Genomic DNA, 22,445 nt, shown 5'->3' with positions numbered 1-22,445 from the left:
ACCCTTCTGTCAAGGGGCTCACATTATAATCGGGGAGACAACACACAGGCAAGGTTTCAGCTGCAAGACAGATGGAAAAGTCCCCTGGTCCTTGGGGTACAGAAGCAAAAGCAGATGGTCAGGCGTCTTCTTGAATGAAATTTCCACTGATAAAATCCTATCAGTTTCTGATGTTGAACCATCTGACGGTGCCAAGGACATGGGTGACAAGAGCTTTCTTTTCTGAGTCTTCAGTAGTTACTGCTAGGAGCTGAGTTAGCACTAACCATAGAGATTAAGAATGTATTTAAGTAGATGTCAGGTCTGAGGACTGGGGAAGGGGACAGTGACAAGTGAAGCAGTTCAGCTCATACTGGGTCATCATCATCATTGCCAGAATTTATAGAAAATTTTATAAATATTACCTCATTTCATCCTCACAGCGGTCCTGAGGAGGTAGGAGCTATTATTATCCCCATTTTACAAATGAGGAAATTGAGGAAAATAGAGATTAAGTGACTTGCCCAGGGTCACACATCTAGTAAATATCTGAGGGCAGATTTGAACTCAAGTCTTCTGACTCCAGGCCTGGTGCTCTGTCTAACAAGCCATAACTGCCAAACTCTAACTCTAGATTTGGAAAGTCACCTGGAGGAGGGAAGGGCCAATAGAGCTCACCCCTCTCACAAGGGAAGAGACTTCTCGTTCTCTAGGGCAGGGTAAGGGAGAAACTGGGGGGAGAAAGATGGGAGAGAAGAGGGGAATCAGGGGTTACCATAATAATGATTAGATAGTCTCTGGGCTTTCAAGCTATTTGAAATTCTTATTTGCCACCTCACAATAGACTTTCTGTTACGATATTCACTAATTCAGTTTACTTCAGCAAACACGTAAGTGCCTCTTGTGTCACATAAGAACGTTGTTCTGGGTGCTTAGGAATGACCAGAGATCAGCTAATATGTGGTCTCTACTTTCATGGTGTTTATGGTTTGGTAGGAAAATTTGATAAATACAATAATAGCTATAATAGAAAGACATGCACGATAATAGTAGAAATTGTAGTTAAAGAGTTTTGAGCAGAGGAGTATCACACCTGTGTGGATTATGGCATCCTGGATTTATAGCCAGAAGAGACCCTAGGGGTCAATTGGATTCAACTCCCTCATTTCACAAGTGAGGAAACTAAGGTTTAGAGAGAGAGCCCTGTCCCCAGGATCACAGAGCTAGTAAATGTCTGAGGCAGATTTTAACCTCAAGTCTTCCAAACGTTGTGTCCCACACTCAATCTAGTGTCCCATCTGTGTGCAATAATTGTAATTTTTCTAGTGCTTTAAAGTTCATAAGGAAAGGCATCAATGTGAATGATGGATTGGAGAGAAGAATGTATGGAAGTAGGACTACTGTTTTTACTGTTTTAATAATGAACAGAGGTGACAATGAGGGCCTGCAAGAGAGCTGTGCCATAACTCGAGGAAGCTTGAGACACAGATTTGGGGAGCAGAAAATGGACAGACTCTTATTACCCCTGTTACACTAGTGACTGGGTTTGAGAAGGAAGGCAAAAAGAAGAATTAGAAATAACGTGGAGGGTCAGACGTGGGAAAGGGTGCATAACAAAGGCAGAAGTTGGGTCATTTCTTGGAGGGAAAGCCCATAAAGCTGAGGTTTGGACATAATGAGTTTGAGATATTGGTGGGACCTCTAGCTTGAAACTGTATATGGATCATTGGACAGTCTGACTGGGGGACATAGAAGATGATGGAATTATTTGGCTAGAGGTGATAGTTGAAGCCAAGGAAGTGAATGAACTTGCCAAGAGGGAGAAAGTAAAGTATTACAGGGAACCAAGGACAGAACCTGGGGGATTGCTGCAGTGAAGGAATAGGGGAAGAACCTGGGAAGTCGGTGCAGGAGACAGTGATTGGAGAGCTGTGGTATCTCTCAAGCCAGTGGAGGAGAGAGGATGCAGCCATCAGTCAGGAAGGGATGGAGGGAGTCAGACACGACCCACTCTGCAGAGGAGGCACACCGAGCTTTGTCCCCGCAGAACCAGCTGCCCCTGAGCTGCTTTGCTTGTGTATTTGTTACTTGGAGCCGTTGTCATTAGTTTTGTTGTCTTGTACCACAGACTTTTTTGATTTTGACAGTGTAGTAATGCTTATTTCAGTGAGTATAGATAATCTACGTTGTGGTTTATCTGCCCCACATTTATGATCTCACTATAGCCCCACCTTTCACACATCATACGTTTGTATCCTCTTCCCTACTGCAGAGAAGCAGAAGAGGCAGCTTAAGAGCCTTGCCCACTGGAGCCCACATCCCACTTCTGCCTGACACATGCTGCCCCTGAGATCCCCCTGTACCAGGACCCTCCCTGGCCCTGCCCCCTCCCCAGCCTACCACAGATGGGCTTATTTGGGTTCTTTCAGAGCGAAGGCCAAGTCTCTTCCTTCTTGTGTGTCCTCCCCCTCCTCCTCTTCATCCCCCTCAGTAGTGAAGAGTAACTCTCATCAGGAGCTAGACTTGGGGAAGGTAACAGTCCCCAAAAAGAAAGAGTGAAAGAGAAGAAGGCTCTGGTGTCCAGAGTGAGGGAGGTCAGTGTCTTGATATACTCTGCTCTGATCACAACACCTCACCTCTGGAGTAGTGTTTTTAGTTCTGGGTCATATTTTAGGAATGGCATTGATAAACTTAGCATTTGAGACTCACTTTCTTCTTGATACTCTGTTCTGTGGTGTGTGAGTGGTGGGCCCAGAGTCAAGAAAATCTGAGTTCAAAAGTGGACTGAGACTAACTGTGTGACCCTGTGCAAGTATCTTCACCTGTCTGCATCAGTTTCTTCAGCTGTAAAATGGGGGTGATAATAGTACCTGCCTAATAGGGTCATTGTGAGGATCAAATGAGAAAATACTTGTAAAGCTTGATAAGTATCACGTGATACTTGATAAGTATCACGGTGCCTGGCACATAGGTGCTATGTAAATGCTCATTTCCTTCCCCTCATGACTAATCATTATTCTTAACCCTACTGTAATTGATCCTTTCTATTTTGGTGGGTCTGTGGTTTCCTTGTTTTGGGTACTTCTGACTTAGTTTGCAGTTCCCCCTTTACCTTTTCCTCCAACATGAATTTTTGTCCAGGTTTCCCCCTAAAAATCCTCTAAAGGAGATCTAACCAGTGGTCTGGAAGCCCTCATTCTCCTTTTAGAATATTAGTTGTACTGCTGCATCCCTTAGACTTTGTTTCTGGCTGTTTTCATTTTTTTAAGGGTTTTTTTTTTTCTGGAAGATGGGGAGGTTATGAGGGATGGAGGTTCAATGAGTGAAGCATATTTGTACATATATTCCCATTCCATAATTTGACTAATCATGTGGAAATAATAAGGATGAAGGCTGGGTAGTGATAAAAGAGAAAGATGAGAGATCAAAGAGAAATAAAACGGGGCAAGGCAGAAGGTGAAGGGGGGGAGCAGAGGGGATGAAGGAGTGGCAGATTCTGTTCTCTTGAAGTAGGTAAACAAACTGCTCTTGTCACTACACCTTTGAACTGTCTTAAAACTTTTATTACTAACCTTTGATAATAATTGAAGGAATTTTTAACTTTCAACTGATTTTTATTGTTAAATTTCCCAGGATTCCACTCTGAAAGGAATAGTTAGGTCAGCCTCCTAACAGCGGAAAAATTCTTTTTAAGGCTTTGCTGGTAGTGATGACTGGAGAGAATTTACCTGGGAGACACATCTAACCCTCAGGTTAGAGGTTCTCTGCTCCCTTAGTTTATCAGACCATTAAGTTATCATGTTTATTAAAGTTCATACAGTATACAAAACAGTATAAAAAGGGATGAACAAAGATAAGTTACTGCCCATGAAGATAAGGCCATTATTTATAATGGAGTTTAGATTTGTACAGTTATAGTCGAAACCATTGAGAAAACCCTGTTAGCTTTGTTCTGAGTGAAATTATGCCTTCTTGGGGTTTAGGTAAATTCACTGGGTTAAATAAAATTGCACTCGACCTCTAATACTGTAGGGGATATGTGATCTTATCAGTGTTGGTGTTTCCTCCAATACTGTGTTACTTGCAGCCCAGGGAGGCTCCTCCCAGAGAAAGGGCTCCTGCTAGGGCTCAGAGGGATCCCAGTTTCGTCCTGAAGATGTGGTGGGGCTGACCCTAAGAGAGGACATCAGTCTTTTTTCACCTTTCTGTCTTGTTATGATTTCATTTAAGAGTAAAATTGAGTAACCCTCTGTGCCAATTTTAGGTATGGCTCATGTCTAGAATATCTTCAAAGGGGATTGCTTCTTGAAAAGGTACTCAATGTAAAAAGTAGATATTTGGGGGGGTGCGTGTGTGCACGTGTGTGTGTGTGTGTGTGTGTGTGTGTGTGTGTGTGTGTATGTGTTCTCTAAGATGTTTTGGAGTTGCAGAGAGTACTTCCTAGGGATAGGTGATACCACTTCTGGGATGCCTGACCCCTTGTGTACTTTTGTCAAAAATTACTGGTCAAATTGTCCATCAGTCATCCTGCACTCTCATTAATGTGTCTTGTGCCATCTTTTTCAGCTGTACATTTATTTAGTGACAACCTTCTTTATCTTCTCTTCTTTAAAATAAAAAAAAGTCACAAGCACAGTGAGATTTTGTATTCTCTGTACTTTCCATGCAATTGTGTGACTGCAAATGAAAACCATTGATGTGTCCTCCTTATTTTCAACAAGAACATTTTTGATGTACGTATTTCTTATCATTAAGAGATGCAGCAGTAGGTTTTAATGGTCAGTAGTCACCCTTTCAGTCACCTTTCTCAGTAGCACACCTTCCACTTTCCACATATCTTTAGAATTAACTCCTCCGTGTTTTAAAAACTGTGGCACTGTCAACATAGATTTATCCTCTGGATTTGGTCTGGTACAACTACTCATCTCATTTTTGTCTCTCTTAGTTCCCTTTCTAAATTATCATATAGTCATCAGAAATCAAGATAGAGTCCAAATGAGGTGGTTCCACTATTATTGGTGGAGGAAATAATTTGTTAGAGAAATGTTGACAGATTGCAGTTTTTTGCCTTTTTGTGATCTTAAGTCTTATCCTTAATATCTCTTCATGGAGTCTTCCACCAAGCTTTCAACAAATTTTCCTCTCTCCTATTTCCCTTTGTTTTATTGGATATGATACTGCTCTTCATCTAATATTCTCCTCCCCAAGGTTGTAAAAGGAATTTAAATTTTCAACTGCTGATTCTCTTGGTAGTTATGCATCTCCCTTTAGTATAGAGACAAGTTCTGGCTGAGGAAGGGATGTGTACTCTGTTTTTGTCTTCTTGTGGCAGTTGCCTTATGTTGCTCAACCTTGTACAGGACAAGGGTGAGAGTTCATGGGGGCGTCTTTTCTTGTTCCCTTTGACTGGCTGCAGTGGGAGTCACAGTTGCGTGGCCTTCTTTTCCTCTTTGTATGTGCTCTGTGACTTGGTGCTATTTTGATTTTTGGTTTGTTATATCGAACTGATTTTGAAATTATGGCAATATCAGTAAACAGTTGTTTCCTCTCAGTTGAGATGTCAGTTTAACTTTTTGTAATATTCAGTTCTCATCATGTTCTATTATCAAAGTATTCATAATTTATAGTTGATGTTTCTGTGTACATGTTGACAGAATCTTTATCTTCTTTCATTTCTTAGTCATCAACTATATTTTCAATGTGTTTTTCACCATCCTTTTAAAGTCTGTCTCCCTTTGGGCCAATTATTGAGTAATGTAGATACATCTAATTCATTTGTAGCATCTTACTGAGTTCTTTGTAGCTTTCTCTGTCTTCTTACCTATTACCATAATACATGTTGATGCATCGCATAAGCTTATCTTTTGGTGGTGATCTTGCCCGTATTGAGCAAGGCATTGCCCTCTCTCTAAAATTTTGTAGAAATAATTTCTTCTTATCAATCTCTTTTTCCTGTCCCTCTTATTCCCTCTAGCCTTTCTATCCCCCTCATTGTCTTTTTTCAAAAGTTTTGTAGAAAGTTTCTTCATATCTCATTAGTGATTTTTGTAGCTTATTTAAGAAATCTAGAGTTTTTTGAATGTAAAATAACAATTAAAACACAATACCTTTCCCCAGCATACCATTATAATTAACTTTCAAGAAATACTGGACATTGTCTCATATTTTAAAAAATAATTTAAACCATAGTTTGCATGATTTTGTGACATTAAGATCTCACATATGAATTGTAATTACTTACTAAAATATTCTAAATAAATGTATTTTCTTTCAATTCCAGAGTCTGTATATTTGAAATGTACTTTGTCCGTTTCCTTCTGTATGAAGAAGACACTTAAAAAAAAGTTTTCAAAGTAATTTTTCCCAACTCTTCTACCTTTTGGGGATATATCTTTGTAACTGAGTGACAGCATATCTCAAAGACAAAATAGCTTTGTTGACCTCATTGATGATGTTTGTCAACAATGGCTTTTTCAGTACTGCCAAATCCTGTAGTGATGATCCTGGTAGCTTTTTAGAAATTTAGATTAGTTATGTCTTTTTCAAGTATCTTGGAACATGTAGGAAGATACCAGTGTTTGCAGCTTACACGAACCACTTGGGTAAGATGGTATTTGTTATGGACTTTTCCCACAGTTTATAAAAGTGCTAGAGTTTATGAACCAGAGTCTTTCATAATACTATCTTTAAGAGGGGGGATGTTAGCAGGTGTATGTGTGTGTGTATGTGTGTGTGTATTTTTTTTTGTAATGTTAATATTTTGAGAAAGCACAGTTTCTCCCTGACAGCATAGATTAGGGGCATTAACCTTTTTTATTAAGGGAGACTACTTTTCATTTCCCTAAAATCTTGAAGATCAACAAGGTTTTGGGCAATGGTCACCTTGCTAACAGGAAAATCCTCCTAAAATAGGTCATTGAGTAGGGTCATTGAATCATTTTGAGTAGTATCTTCACTCAGTGCAAATTCAATCAATGCAAATTATTGATTGAACCCAGAAATCCTGTAGAAGCAACAGGAAAGCTTCTAAGATACTTAGAACTAAGTGACAAAGTATAGTTAAGCGGTGTTAGTGATACTTTAGTGTTTTGAACTCAAGGTTCCTGGCAACCTCCGGAATGTATAATTAATGTATTGATTTTCCTGTCTTATGACGCTTGAACATTCCAAGCCTTTTGAGATGGTTATCTTTTCAGTGTTCCATGAAAAGTAAACTTTTTATTGATCATTTTATTATCAGAATTATTCATTGAAGCTAGAGAGATATTTTTCTAAAAGAGTACCTACTCCTGTCATGCATAGTATTCATAATAGCAAACATGTCTTAGGAAATATTCAGTATTAAAAAGTTATTAGGGTGAGTAGGGAGATAACTGTGAAATTTTACTGGAATTGTGCCAGAGATGAATTTAATATTAAAATGAGTTGTTTTCAGTTGATTTGCTATTTTGAAAATGGTGGAACATTTTACGTCTCCCCCACCCCAGGCATACTGTATCAGGAATATGCAGTTATAAAAATGAAATTTATATTATTACAGACATTTTTGCAATGTAAGTTTCTTAAGGGCAGTATTTTGTTTTTGTTTTTGACATTTTACTCCAGCACCTAGAATAGGTCCTTGCATATAATAAGTAGATGATTAATAAATACTTGTTGAATTGAATTATTTTAAATATCATTAATAATACATTCAAATCTGCTTTTATTCATTATCCTGTGGGATTAGTTTTACTTGACAGGTGTGGATAGTTCTTTTATTTTTGAGGATTAGCATTAATGACTTAAATACTATATTAATTTATCATCTTCCCATAGATATTTGATTGCTATGGAGAGTGACTATTTTTGAGTGATATTGAAGCAGGCATCAATGAAATCCTAGGTAAATATAGTTTCAGATAGCACTGGTAACTATTAAACTGGGACTACATATATGCTTTCTGGTTTCAAGCCCACATTTATAGCATAAAATCTGGATATTTTCCTCAGAAAAGAGGAAGAAATGAGTTTTCTCCAGATGACTGTTAAAACATAAGAAATATCCCTAATCTTACAATAATAGTATACATAAAAATCTAATGCAGTCAACATTTATTGAGTACCTATTAGATGCAGACTAAAGTCTCTGTAAGGAGCTTAAAAGTCTTCTGAGAACAATACCATCTAAAGCCATTTCAAATGTACCATTGCTCTCTGTTGATATCTGACAGATTATTAGGTGTGTGAGGTACCTTATGTTTGTATAGTTTTGTAGTTTTTACAGTATTTTCATGTACATTTTCATTCTAGGCTTCTAACATCCCTAGAATTACTTAGGTTTATATCATTATCTCCTTTTTTCAAATTAAGACCTGAGATATAGAGTGCTTAAGTGATTTGCCCAAGGTTACACAGCTAGTTTAGGGAGAGAACTCAGACTAGTCTTCTGACTTTCAAGATTAGTGCTCTTTCATCTAATAACAAAACACAGCCCCTTGATGAAACTTCTGACCCTTTTCCTCATCCAAGTATATTTCTAGATTGATTCTAGATGAGTACTGACCTATGATATTTCACTGGTGTGGGTTCTCAGTATGGAAAAACTCCCTTCATCAGTGAAGATCAGAAACAATTGTACATTGTATAGCCTTAGAGAGTTCCCTCAACGCTTAGAGGTAGGTAAGGGCTGTGCCTCGGGCAAAGTATGTGTCTGAGGGAGACCTGAAATGAAGTCTTCCTGACTACCAAGCTGGTTCTCTAACCATTATGCAATGACGCCTAACTTATCTTAAAAAAATTTGAATAATATGTTAGATGCTAAAAATACTACCTTCAAGTTTCTTTTTTGTTGGTTTTTTAAATTTAATTTAATTTAATTTTTAGTTCTAAATCTCTCCCTCCCTTCCTCTTCTTCCTCTACTTATTGAGAAAGTAAGGAAAACAAAACCTGTTACAAATATGTAGTCATGCAAAATAGATTTCCACATTAGTTCCACTGATCAGCCTCTTCATTTCTTACCAGTACAAAGTTGTTTTGATGATTCCAGCTTTGTAGTATCATTTGAGATCAGATACTGCTAGGATCCTGCCTTAAAGTTTTAATTACAAGTCCTCAGATGTACAAATAGAGAGAGGTTTTTTTTTGATGTTTGGGGCAGTTAGAGAAGAGATGGGTGTAGTGGATAGTGTTGGAATAGAAGTCAGGAACATTTTTTAAATTCCTGTCTTAGACACTCATTAGCTGTGTGACCCTGGGCAATTTACGTAACCTTCCTTAGCCTCAGTTTCCCCATCTGTAAAAAAGGGATAATAATATCACCTATCTCACAAGGTTGTCATAAGGAGCAAATAAGACAGCAGCTATTGTTGTTGTCATCCTCATTATCGTTGTGACACTACAACATTTTGCATTTCTTCCTCAGAGTGGAGATGGGGAACTTGAGGGAGGAATATTAGAAAAAGATGACAGTGTCTAAGAGTATCCCCTTTTAAATTTTCACATTCAGTAATTGAAAGTGGTTTCCTGATTACATGATGAAAATTACTGATTCTGGGAACAGAACTGGATTCCAGAACTAATTCTGAAAGCTTATGATTACGTTTAAAATACATGCGTATTTCATAGTCTGGAGGGTTCTAGAGTAGTTCTACCATATGGTTTGATGTTATCTATATCAGTAATTTAATTTTGTTATGTATTTTCACATGGCTACATATTAAGAAATCTAGTCTTCACTCTTTTCCACTATATAGATGAGACTCATTTTCTTAGGAAAGAGACAATAAATATACTCAATTTTTATAATACATGATCATATAAAAACTCAAGAAAAAATTAATTTAATTAACTGTACAGTTTTTAGACTCAATGTTATAGATATTTGACATTTACTAAAGAAGTTAAAATATCCTGGAAATGTTAGATTAAAAGTGAACCAGTAAAATTCATTAGTTTACTTCTGAGATTATGTAGAAGCCCTGAAAACCATGTGGGCATATGTCTGCCCATGCAGATATTTCCAAGACCACTGGAATGGTATTAACATTCCGTGTGTGGGTTTCAGATTGCTTCATGTCTTTTTTCAATGATAAATTTAAAAGTCATGAATAAATTCAAGGGCCACTCTTAAGAAACAACTGTAGTGATTGTGAAATTCTAGTTGACTTAATTCTGAATTCCACAGATGAAAACTTGACTGGATGGATTCAGTGCCAGAAAATATAAAAGCCTCTTCTCTGTGATTGCTACTGTAGTGCCTGGAATGCAATGCCCTCATTGTGGACAGGGCGGGGCCATCACATTATTTGTCAAATTGCACAAAGGTAGCTGTAGTTCAGAGTACTACTGTTGCGGTATTTCTCAGGAGCATTCACGATGTAAAATTAGTTTCTCATTAGGAGAGTCTTAAGAATTTGTACCATTGCAGTGTTAGGTACAGTTTTTGTTCCAAGTCTTTCCTTGACGTGCCCTCATCAAGGAATATTTCCAGTAGAACTTGTAGTATTAGAAAAATAAAAATTCCATACAACTTCGAATCCAAAGAACCCCAACACCAACAAAGAAAACTTGGCTAGAAATTGGAACCAGAAAATAATAATTTAGCCCCAGACTATTTCCAAAAGTCAGTTTTCTAGCCCCTTTACCTATCTAAAAACATGGATTAAGAAATAAATAGAAAAGGCCTTTGGTCGCCCCAGACCCGTCACATAATCCTGGCACTAGAATCTGGGTACTTTACTTTTAGGGGGATGTCCTCATGCAAAGTTGAGAGGTGGCAAATTAGAAGGGAATGTTGTGATTGCTAGAGGCAGTCCTTCTGAAATAAGACTATTCAATTTAACCTGGAAAAAGAGAGTGGGGGTGGGAATAATGTATGAACAAAAGTATAAAAGGGAGATGTAAGAATTTAATTAGAAGACGGGGACCATTTCAGCAAGCAGCTTAAATTGGACCTGCGATATCACTCTGTTGAAGTATATTTATTGATTCTTATGTATCAAAAATGATTAAAGGGCTTCAAAAATGTTTGGACACTTAGAGGATATAACAGTGTTTTTTTGAAAATCATTTTTGTTTAAAAAAAAAAAGTCATTTTCTAACCTTAAAGGATAAATGTCTCCTTACTACAATACTTAATATCTAGCATTATAACCAACATTTCTGGTAACTGTAACAAAAGTCAAAGAATATATTTGATGTGGTTATTAGCTTTTCTCCCAGTTAATCCAGTGTGACATTTTCAGCTTCCTTTAAGAGTGCTGGACCTGGAGTGAAGAGAGACCTGGTTTCAAATCCTAGATGATCTCCAGAACCCCTTCCAGCTTTAAATTCTATGATTATGATTAAATTCCTGCACGTTGCAAATGTGCTGCCCTAGCAGAGTAGCTACAGTTTGGCTCATTTTTGAAGAAATAAGCAGGAATCGTTACTTCTCATTTGAGATCTTCACACATTAATTGACAGGAGTCAATTAATACAGAAAGACATATTAAAGTAGCATGGAACACCCTGTAATGGGAAGAACCCTGGGTTTGGCATCCGAAACTCTGGGTGTGAACCTTTGGTCTGCTACTTACTGCCCTTGTGACCTTGAAGGCCGCAACTTGGGGATTTTCTGGGCCTTAGTTTCTTCTGCTATGAGATCAACAAGTTGGATTGGACCAGGTGCTCACCAAAACTTTTAGTGAGTTCTGTGTTCTCTGGTCCTAGGATCCTATACTCCTTAAGTTAGGTGCACTTCATTATTGATCCTTTGTAAAATTTAAAAGTAATTATTAGTGAGTTTTCCAAATTAATGGTTTTCTTAAAGGTGAGCAAAAATAGACTGAAAGACATCTTTGCTATGACACCTGCTCAAGAGAAGCAGTGGAAAAGCATTATAGAAAGGGCCCAGATATCTTTTTAAATTATCTGGATTTATGTGTATGAGGAATCTGTTCCAATGGTAGACATTTGGGGATATGTTCTGAATTATTAGGAGCGTATTCCTGGAATTAACTGTAAATAATATTCAGTCATCCTTTCTGCAGTGGTAGGCCTTTAGCTGTTCTAAATGCTTCACTTTATCAAAATTGTAGGAAATAGAGCACTGGAAACTTGCTTCTTGTTAAGTGCCCTTTGAATAATTATCGGCTTAACTCCTGTTACAGTTTTGACCACACAGTAGTTGCTCTATAAAATCTTAATTAATGAAGAAATAACGTTTTATTTCTTTTCATAATCACAGAATTATTTGAAAGTGAAAAGAAAATAGCATAGGCTTACACCTCTTCCCTAGTCTTAACTCAGTAAATAGAATTATACTTAGAATTCAGATTAAAATTTCTGAAGTTCTAACTTATTTTTTAAATGCTTTGAGTGCCATTGACATTATATTCATTTGTAGTTAATTATGTTTTTATATTATCTGCGTAATGTTTTTATTTCATCAGTGAGTTGAACTGTAAGAATAGAGGAAGTTTAAAGTATTATAGGTAAACTCACTCATTTGACTGTCATGTGATATTAGCCCCAGGCAAAATTAAATTGTGCAGTGTAATTAAGGAAGTCCTTACTTTTTCCTACCAGATTTTTGGTACCTTTCATCCTTAAGATGTAGGGCCATTCCTGTTTCTTATGAAGAAGAGCCTTCCCTGAATTCTGGCCCTCTCCTTTTGACCCTCTTCTATCCTTCATTGTGCCTTATTGCCTCAGCACCCTGCCTTTGGGTTGGCTAGGTCAGGAGTGTCTGGCCAGGCCTCCTGTCTTTGTGTCAGTAAATATACTGATGTGAGGCAATTGATGACATTGCTATTGCTAACACAGTAAGATATTAGGTATTAAAAGTTGAAATTCACCTTGTTTTAAGATCAGTGGCCGTATATTAATACACTTATCTTCCTACTCAGGAAGTGCCACATGAATCATTGCCTTCATGTTACCACCCACAAAGGGAACATTGAGGAGAAGTTCACCTTTATAGTCACATTCTTGGTTATTCAAGGACACTTCTCTCTGCTTTCCTAGATGACCTCATTTCTCCTTCTTGACTTACTTGGGGACATTTTTACTGCTCATTCCATCAGGGCATAGCAAAGGGAAGCAGGTGAAATTGTTCTCTTTTGCCATATATTGGCTGCTCTGATTTAAAGGCGGAGAACCTGGTGAAATAGATGGCTAAAAGAAAGTTTTAGTTATGCTTATGAGTTTCATTAGTGATTATTTTTTGTTTATCTTTTCTCTTGGACAGAATGATGGGAATGGCTCACAAGATGTTCAACTATCATTGCCGTCAAGTCCAGAACCAGAACCAGAGGTCGGGGATCAGATATATAAGGTACAATGAGTAGGACAGTTCCATTTGTTTTAATTTGTCATTGTAATCACAGAATTGGAAGAGACTTCAGAAGGCTTGTAATCTAACCTGAACAAGAATCCCTGACATGTAGTTGTCCAGCCTTTGCTTTAACACCTCCCCTGAGGGCAGATCCCTTATCTCATGAAACTACTGTCCATTTTACTTTTGGGTCATTCTGGCTATTAAGTTTTTCCTTACAGCAAACTGAGCTTTGCTTCTTGATAACTTATTCTGCACTCTGGCATCAAACAGAACAAATTGAACCCTTCTTCCATATGGAGGAAGGGTTCAGTTTGTTCTGCTTGATGCCATGCTTAGAGACAGGAGTGTAATTACACCCCCACCCCTCCCCACCCCACCTCAACAAGCCTTCTCTTCTCCAAGCTCTATGTCCTCAGGTCCTTCTTCCCGTCCTCATATAGCAGGACCTCAAGGGGCTTCACTATTTTATTTTTCTTGTTCTGAATGCTCTCCAGCTTATCAGTGTCCTTTCTGAAACGTTCCCAGGATGGAATGCAGTACTATAGATATTGTGTGACAAGGGCAGAGGACAGGGAAAGACGTGTGTCCTCAGCCCTGGGAACGCTCTGTTTCCTTCATGCAGCCCAGATGATGCCACGGTAGCTTTGAGGGCTGTCGTGTGGCCCTGTTGACTTCATGAGCTTGCAGTCCTTCAAAGCCCACCATGTTTTTTTTTCAGACTCAGTTTCAGTTTTCAGATTAACTCTTGGCTAATGCTTTCCCTTCTTGTATTGAGAAGGTTTTGTGTTTTTGGGTTTTTTTTGATTTTTTTTCCAATTCCAAGAATTTTTTTTTCCTGTTCCTGAAGGAGACCAGAGAAGCCGAACTTAAATCTAATGTTCTTTCTTGTTTACAAGTGTTTATCTTCATAAATGTAAAATTGAGTTTATTTATATGTAAATTAGGTTTTTTAAAAGATAGGAGCAGATAAATTCAAGGAGTACTTTAGTTCTCAGTTTTGATTTCTTCAGTCAATTACACAGCCTTATTATTAAGGAGATATGCTGTAGGTTATTGCATAAATGTATCACTTTCTTAGTGGCTCAAAGGGATTTTTTAAGTCTGTCACAAATTATTTTAGTTTCTGTGTGGTCATTGGATGCTGTCATATGGAAATAACTGTGGGTTCAAGTCCTATCCCTGACATGTTCTTATCCTGGCCTTGCAGAGAAGGCCCTGACCTGCACAGGTAACAGGAATTTCCTGAACTGGAAAGTTTCCTGGACAGAGGAGATCCCAGACCTTGTGTTTCTCCCTGAAGCTTCTTCCCAGAGAATTTCATGTTTCCTTTTTCCTATTTTCTGTATCAGAATGAAGATCTATTAAATGACATAAAACTCCTTAAAGAAGAATTAAAGAAGAAGGATGAAAAAATCCAGCAGTTGGAGCAGCAGCTCGTAAGTGTGACTGTGTGTGTTCTAATGGAAAACCTTTCCTACCAGGCAACACATTTTCCTAACTCCCTTGATGTCATGTTGGGTCTGGTGTTGTTCATTTTGGTTTTTTACACTATTGAGAACCATCATACTGAATGGTGCACTGTTTCTGAGTCCTTTAAATCTGAAATTTTTGTGATCTGAGGCCACATGAGCAAATGTTTCTATTTTCAAAAAGGGGAAGAAGGTAGGTTCTTCATACTGTAACTCACTTTTTCATCAAGATCGGTTGTGTCTAGCTATTTACTTTCCTTTGGGAGCAGGGAGCATTACTAGACATGTAGATTAGTACACTTTTATAAAGTATACCTGGTTTTCAGTAAAGAATTGACAAGGTCTTTGACTGTATCGTTGTGGATAAGATGAAGAAATGTATACTAGATGACACTATGAATAGGTGGCTATGGAAGCCATTGAATGATCAGAGTCAAAGAGTGGTTAATTAATCTAAATCATCCTGAGAGGGATGTCTCAAAGGTATGCCCCACAGTAATCTTACCTGTTCTGTTCAGTATTTTTTGAAAGGGCCATAATTAGCAATTTTTGCCAGCTGGGACAAGTAGCACAAAAAACATACTTTCAAATATGTTGAGAAGTCTGTAGAAGGGTATGGAGAAAAAGGAACTCATTTGAGGCATAGTCATTAGGAAAAGAAAGATGCTATAGGATAGTTTTCTATTTAACTCATTCTTGCTAATGAAATTCTAAGTTTTGCTGCTAAAGAACCCTAAGTGCTATCAGTACTCTTTAAATTTCAGTGTCCTGGGTCAAAGACTTAGTTATCTGCAAAATATCTATTATATTGGATGACAAAATCAGGATACAAAAACATCTTGGTAGGCTAAAATGATGAAACATACTTAGTAAGGTGAAACTAATACTGATAAATATAAAATCCTGTCCTTGGTCTTAAAAAAATTAAATACAAAAGGGGAACTTATGACTAGAGAGCAACTCATGTCTAATGATAAAAAAAAGACCCAGAATGTGGAGTGATACCACTTAACCTTTCCATCTTTTGCTTATGCTACATTCTCTAGTTGATGCATTAGAGAATGTCCAGAGAAGGGTGACCAGGCTAGCAAGAGGACTAATTATCATGCCTTATAAGTAATGATAGCAGAAGTATACTTAATGAGGGGTGTGCTAGTTCATTCTAGGTATTTAAAGGGTTCTTGTATGGAAGAAGGGTGTGGTTCATTCTGCTCGACTGCAGAGGACAGAGGTGATAGCAATGGGTGTATATAAAGAAAAGTTTCCTAATAATTAGAGCTATCCTAAAGTGACATGGGCTATTTCTGGAGGTATTTAGTTCACTTGGAAGTCTTCAAGCAAAGGATGGGTCACTGCTTGTGGGAGATATTGTTGAGAGGGTTTTTGTTAAGGTGTGAGTTAAGACTCAGCCATGTGTTGGTAAATGTTTAACAACCTGCTCTGGGGGAAAAAATTTGTAAAGGACACATTTTAAAGTTTAATCTGCATTATTGACATTTTATCCATCAGTTTCTTAAATCTAGACAAGGGGTTGGCAAACTTCAGGCCTGTGGGCCAAACCCATCCCTGTTTTTGTAGGGCCTATAAGCTAAGAATGGTTTTTATTTTTTAAATAAAATCTTGCTGTATTTAAAAATGTAAAAACCAATTTTATTTCATGGCCTTATAAATACAGTTCTGGGGGATTTGGCACTCAGGCCATAGTTGGCTGCTGGTTCAAGTTGATTCCAGCATACTTTGGACTAGATGACCCTGGAAGGCTCCCTTCCACTTCTTCTGTGTTTATGGTTTTATAATTCAGCCCTCGGAAGGCTCTGGCTCATCATTAGGTATTGTACAGAGTAAGCAAAGCCCTGTTTTCTTCTTAAATGGATATGATAGTGTTGACTGTACGGAAAGAATCTGTTAAAGTCACTTATTATTGCATTATCAGTTGAGTCAGGAAATAGATCTAGGATTAAAGATTGACTTCAGGAGTCACACAACAGCTGAACAGGAATTCTTTCTACAAAGTCATTGAGAAAGGATCATCCAGACTTTGGATATCTCCACTGAGGGGAAACCCACACCTTCCGAGGCATCTTCTTTTGCTTTTGGTGGAGCTCATCCTAAGGAACCTGGCTGCTTTTATTTCTGACTCTCTTCTGTCCAGGCCAAACAGAACAAGTTGATTCTTCATCCACATAAGAGCCTTACATCTACTTGAAGACAGCCATTGTGTCATGATGCCCTCTCCTTCCAGCCGTAGCTCTGACCACTCTCTGTGTATCCTATAGTCTGTCTTTTCGCTAGGCTAAATATTCCCATTTCCTTCAGTTGATCTCCTATTCATGATCTTGAAGTCCTTTATTATCATGGTTCCCTTCCTCTGCACACTCCAGCTGATCAGTGTTCATGCATCGTAGTGGAGTAAGTGCTGAGCCTGGAGTCAGGCAGACTGGGGGTAAGATCCAACCTCAGATATTTCCTAGTTGTGTGACCCTGGGCAAATCATTTAATATCTGTCTTCCTCAGTTTCCTCAACTGTAAAAATGGGGGTTATAATAGTACCTATCTCCCAGAGTTGTTGTGAGGGTCAAATGAGATCACATTTAAAGTGCTTAATGCCTGGCATGTAGTATACTTAATCTTTTCCCCCTTCTCTTTCCTCTTAATAAAATACGTCATTCAGAACTGAATACAATATTCCAGATGTGATCTAGCCAGGTCAGAGAAGAGTAGGACTATCACTTCCATAATCTTGAATACTCTTATGGAAGTTTAATGTCACATTAGCTTTTTTGGCCATAGTATCATTCTGATGATTGATATCTAATTTGCAATTAACTCAGACCAGCCCCTAACTAGAAAATGAGGCTACCATGCCGCAGAGGAAGATCCTTTTTAAATCCACGGTGCCTAGCAACACAGTATGCTCAGTTGTTTGGTTGATACCAAGACTGGAGGGACTTTTTCAGTAGCACGCTACGGAGCTTTTCTTCAGTTCTCTTCTACCTCTGTTCCATCTTGCATACCACAGCCAGATTTAGATTCCTTGTGCATAGATTTTGTCATGTCATTCCTCAGCTTACTGCTTTTCAGCAATATCCAATCAGTTGCCAAGTCCTGTTGATTTTACATTTGTTAACTTCTCGTGTGAATTGAGCTTCTCTTCTTTAATTTGCTACCATCCTGGTGTAAGTCATCGTCACCTCATACTTAATCTGTTGCAGTAGCCTTCTAGATTCTGTAAAGTCTGCCCTCCTCAAGTCCCTCCTCACTGCAAGCTGGCCTCCGCCCAGCTGTCAAATTGATCTTCCTAAAACACAGTTCTTACCATGTCATGCCCCCACTCATTGGAGTCCAGTAGTTCCCTATGACCTCCAGTATCAAATATAAAATTATCTGCTTGGCTTTTAAAGTCCTTCATAACCTGGGGCTCTCCTACCTTTCTAGTCTTCTTATACCTTATTCCCCACCACATAAATTTGTAAAGCCCAGTGGTGTAGGCCTCTTGGATGTTTCTTATATGTGGCACTCTCATCTCCCAGCTCCTCATTTTCACTGGCTGTCCCCCCCATGCCTAGAATTCTGTCCCTTCTCATTTACAACTCCTGGCTTCCCTCAAGTCTCAGCTGAAATCCTCCTAAAAGCCTTTCTTTGTCCCTCTTAACGTTAGTATGCTGTATATATCTTGTTTGTACATGGTTGTTTGCATGTCATCTCTCCATTAGACTGTGAGCTACTGGAGAGCAGGGACTTTTTTGTTTTCTTTGTGTCCTGAGCACTTTACAAAGTGCTTGGAATGTGATTTGATTATTGCCAAGGGAAGTTCAGGCTCATTTTCATAGCTTTCCTTTTTAAAATTTTATCTTTTTTATTTGGAACTTAAGCACAGAAAAGAGCACTTCCATGTATACTGCATTACATAAAAAGATGATTGCATATGAAACTATGAATCTTCATTTCATACATTTTATTGTTTTGTTAAATGTATAATAAATTCCACATGATAATTTCAAAACTGTTGTTTTTGTATGTGCTTCTGCCTGAACTTCCTTCTGTTCTCTTTGTATTTTAAAAAATGTTTTAATAGCCCTATTATTTTCTGTCATCATCGTTACTTTACTGCCTTCTCCCATCTCCCTTCCCAATTAAAAACTAGGTTAGGAAGAAAAAAACCCATTGTAACAGCTATAGTCAAGCCAAATGAGTACACATTATAGCCATGCTAAAAAGGTGTGTCTTTCTGCCCTAAATTCTATCACCACTCTGTCAGCGGGTGGGCTAAAAGTAGTGTTGTTCTGGGTAGACATGGTTGATCATTGCTTTGTTCAGAGTTCTTATTTCTTTCAAAGTTGATTTTCTTTACAGTGTTGTTATTCTTACATAAATTGTGGTTTTGCTCACTTCACTCTGTATCAGTACATATATATGTACTAGTCTCTGAAATCATTAAGGCTCAATAATACTTCATTACCTTAATGTATCCTAATTTTTTCAGCCATTCCCCAGTTGATAGATATTCCTTTAGATTCTAGTTCTTCTGCCTTTCTCCCCTCCCCCTCCCTGAATCAGGGAGTTTGTTTTGCTAACGATTTCCTCCTCTGTACTAGTCTGCTTGCTTGTTTTCGTCTTGAGTTTATTATATTTCTGCAATAAACGTTGCTGTGTATGTTTTTTTGTCAAATTTCTCCTTTGTCTTTTTTAGATTAGAGTGAAGTTCATCTGACACCCATTTTCCCTACCCCATGTTTGTACAGTCATCTTCTCACATACCCCAGTTATGAGAAATAGCAAGCTCCACCTTCCTCTTCCTCCTTTCTACAACATTAGTGTATTCTTTTTCTTATCCTTTCTCTTTTCCTTCTTAAAACCCACAGAAAGAACCATTCTACCTCCAAGTCTTCTGTTTGAAGACATTAACGTTTTGAAGGAACACTTGTGTGTTCTCCTTCTGTTAAAATGTTAGCACAGCATTAAGTCTTAAGCAATATCTCCTGAGATTTTTTTTAAAGAAGCCAGTAAAATAGAGTTCTTTTAAGGAAGAGTACTATATCAATGTGCTACTGTCATGCTCTTTGAATTCTCTTGCCTTGGTCCCGGCCTGCATATTTCCCAGTACTCTTCTTCATATACACTTCACTTTAGTCAAACTGATCTGTTTATCATTTCCCTAAACCTAACTGTACTTTGCCAAAGATAGAACTGGTTACTTCCAGAAGGGTAGACATTGTACCTGTAATACAGTTTTCTTTGGTCATGCTTAAACAGTTCCTACACGGGACAGGTTTTCAAGGTCCAGTTCAAATGATACATCTTAAACTCACCCCCTCTGTGCTAAAATCATACTTTGGACATTTCCTTTATACCTTGTATTTTGTAGAAGCTTTTTGTTTAGTGTAATGGAAAAAGGACTGGATTTGAATTTTGCTGCTAGCTACTTATCTCTGTAGTCTTGGAGAAGTTGCTGTGTCTCTCCTCAGTCTCAGGACACTGAGGGAAGGGGCAGTGAGATTCTGTAGCTTGCCCACAGTCACCCAAGTAGTCAGAGCAGAGTAGAATTTGAACTCATGTTCACTTTCGCCTAATGCAGTGCTTATTTCACGGCCACCTCCTCTATGCGTCTGTATAAATATTTGTTGTTTAAAAAGAACATAGTAAAATGATTTCTGGTACTACAAATAATCCAATTTAGAATTTAGTAAATAACATCACTTTATGGTAACATTTTCAAACATTTCCTCTCTTTTATCCTCTCCAATATATTAAATCCCTTTATGCTGAACACAAAAGAACCATCTAAATTCTTCCTTTAGATTGGAAATTGTTTATTAGAGTTTATGCATTCTTTTATTTCACAGAGAATTTTTTGCTCTAATTTGTTTACTGTAATAGGATTTAACTTGTACTGGGCAACTGAAAAGCTATAATTATTCTATGATCTCATTTTCACTCACAGAAAATTCTTAGTCATTTGTACAAAGCAACAATTTAGAAGCTTAACTTAATGGATTTTTCTTTTACAATTTTTCCTTCAAGGCTGGGAATTTATACTCCTACTGGGCTATTTACCTAGTTGCTATGGTCGCATCCTAGCAGGGAATAGCACTCTCAAGATTAATATCCATTTCTACTTTTTTTGGATATCGTTATTATTTGAGACTGTGTTGCACTTGAAACTCAGGATTGTGCAGAGAAGCATGTTTAGTAATCATTCTTATTTTATTTTGGGATATATATGTTCTCTGGGTGGGTAATATGTATAGAATTAGTTTTTAAATTAGAAGTCATTTGCCAGATGGATCCTGCCCAAGCAGAGAGCTATTTAAAACCAACGCATGTTAACACGTTCTAAAAGAAAGTGCATGGAGATGGACACGTCACATTAAATGGGTGACCGGCTGCATGAACAAAGCAGCCTTCCTCTGGTCAGGTAGGTTTTTGCAGATGGTCCTTCATCTTTACTTTTTCAGGAACCAAGCTACTATGTTTGTTTTTTTCTCCCTTTTGAATAGTGACAAAGTTGACAGAAGTTATTTTGATATGTTTCTGTTCTTAATCCTCAAAAGAGACTTCTAGGTAATTATCATGACCAATCACCTAATTTATGTGTCTGCATGTACACAGCAAAGTATATATCTATTTATTATTTTTGTTGTTTTTTCTTGTTTGTCTAGGCCACTAGGTGTAAATGCCACCAGAATTCTAAAGGGGAGAAGTGCACATATGCCGATAAATACACACAAACATCCTGGAGAAGAATTTCTGTGAGTAATGTGCCCATCTTTGGTCCCTTCCTGAACCATTTAGTGTTGAATGTTATTGTTTTGCTCTGATCATTTCCTCTTTTATAGATTTTCCTCTTAAAGTTTTCCGCCCTTACAGTTCTTTTATCTATTGCCTCTTAAATATTTCTATGCCTCACAAAGCTTTCATTGTGAAGTTCTATAGAAATGGATATGTGTTTTTATATTTTTTTTCCATTTTGCACACTGATGTAACTCAGCCTGGGCATGTAATCTCCTTTCATTGCACATATGTCAGAAAAATAGGATTTGCAAATATGTCAAAGGAGCAAAGAACAACATGTATTTTTTTCTCCTTGGCGATATATGTGAGGCCATGGAAAGTATGACATATGTGAGTTTCTTGTTGAAGCATTTTGTACTGTTTCATTATTATAATTACTCAACTAAATGGCAGGTACTTTAAATTCAGTTGTTTCAAGTTCCATGTAGTAAGTAGGTTATCTGTTGTTTGGCATGGTTAGAGAATAGGCTTTTCAGGTTAATAGCTATTGCATAGTCATAGACACGTTGTCATATGGCAAAGACGTAGAACACAGTACTGTATACTTGCCACTTAAACTATACTGAGCATAATTTAGTCTAAGATTATTCCAGCCATTTTAGGATCTTGTAGTGCCTTAGGATCATCACCAGAGTTTTCTCTTAGAATGCTAGCTAAACCAGCTGTGACCATCTTGTGTTTTCTTAAATTCATCAGGGAGATTCTAGTGACATAACTTAGTGCTGGTATTCAGTGATCCCACCTACAGAGCTTTTCATGCTTCAAGCAGCATGATATAATACTAAAACAAACAAATAAAATAACAAAAAAAACCCACCATTGGTTATTGAGTCAGAAGACTTGGATTTGAAACTGGACTATCCCCGTGGCACCTCTGGACCTCAGTTTCCTCATCTCTAAAATG

At 37.8% G+C, this 22,445-nt stretch overlaps 1 protein-coding gene across 8 annotated transcripts in view; it reads left to right on the top strand.

The window, feature by feature from the left end:
* CCSER2 (coiled-coil serine rich protein 2) overlaps positions 1 to 22,445 on the top strand; it is a 120,525-nt gene that overhangs the window by 72,963 nt on the left and 25,117 nt on the right. For all 8 annotated transcript variants that reach the window (XM_020994702.2, XM_020994704.2, XM_020994705.2 and 5 more), the window contains 3 exons: positions 13,191 to 13,277; positions 14,630 to 14,716; positions 21,409 to 21,498. In XM_020994702.2, coding sequence (XP_020850361.1) covers positions 13,191 to 13,277; positions 14,630 to 14,716; positions 21,409 to 21,498 — 264 coding nt within the window. The remainder of the gene's footprint in view (positions 1 to 13,190; positions 13,278 to 14,629; positions 14,717 to 21,408; positions 21,499 to 22,445) is intronic.

Source organism: Phascolarctos cinereus, unplaced genomic scaffold (assembly GCF_003287225.1).
Source record: "Phascolarctos cinereus isolate Bilbo 61053 unplaced genomic scaffold, phaCin_HiC Scaffold_3;HRSCAF=262, whole genome shotgun sequence".
NCBI lineage: Eukaryota > Metazoa > Chordata > Mammalia > Diprotodontia > Phascolarctidae > Phascolarctos > Phascolarctos cinereus.
The sequence above is the reverse complement of the archived record's forward strand: the minus strand, read 5'-3'. Positions and strand labels throughout refer to the sequence as shown.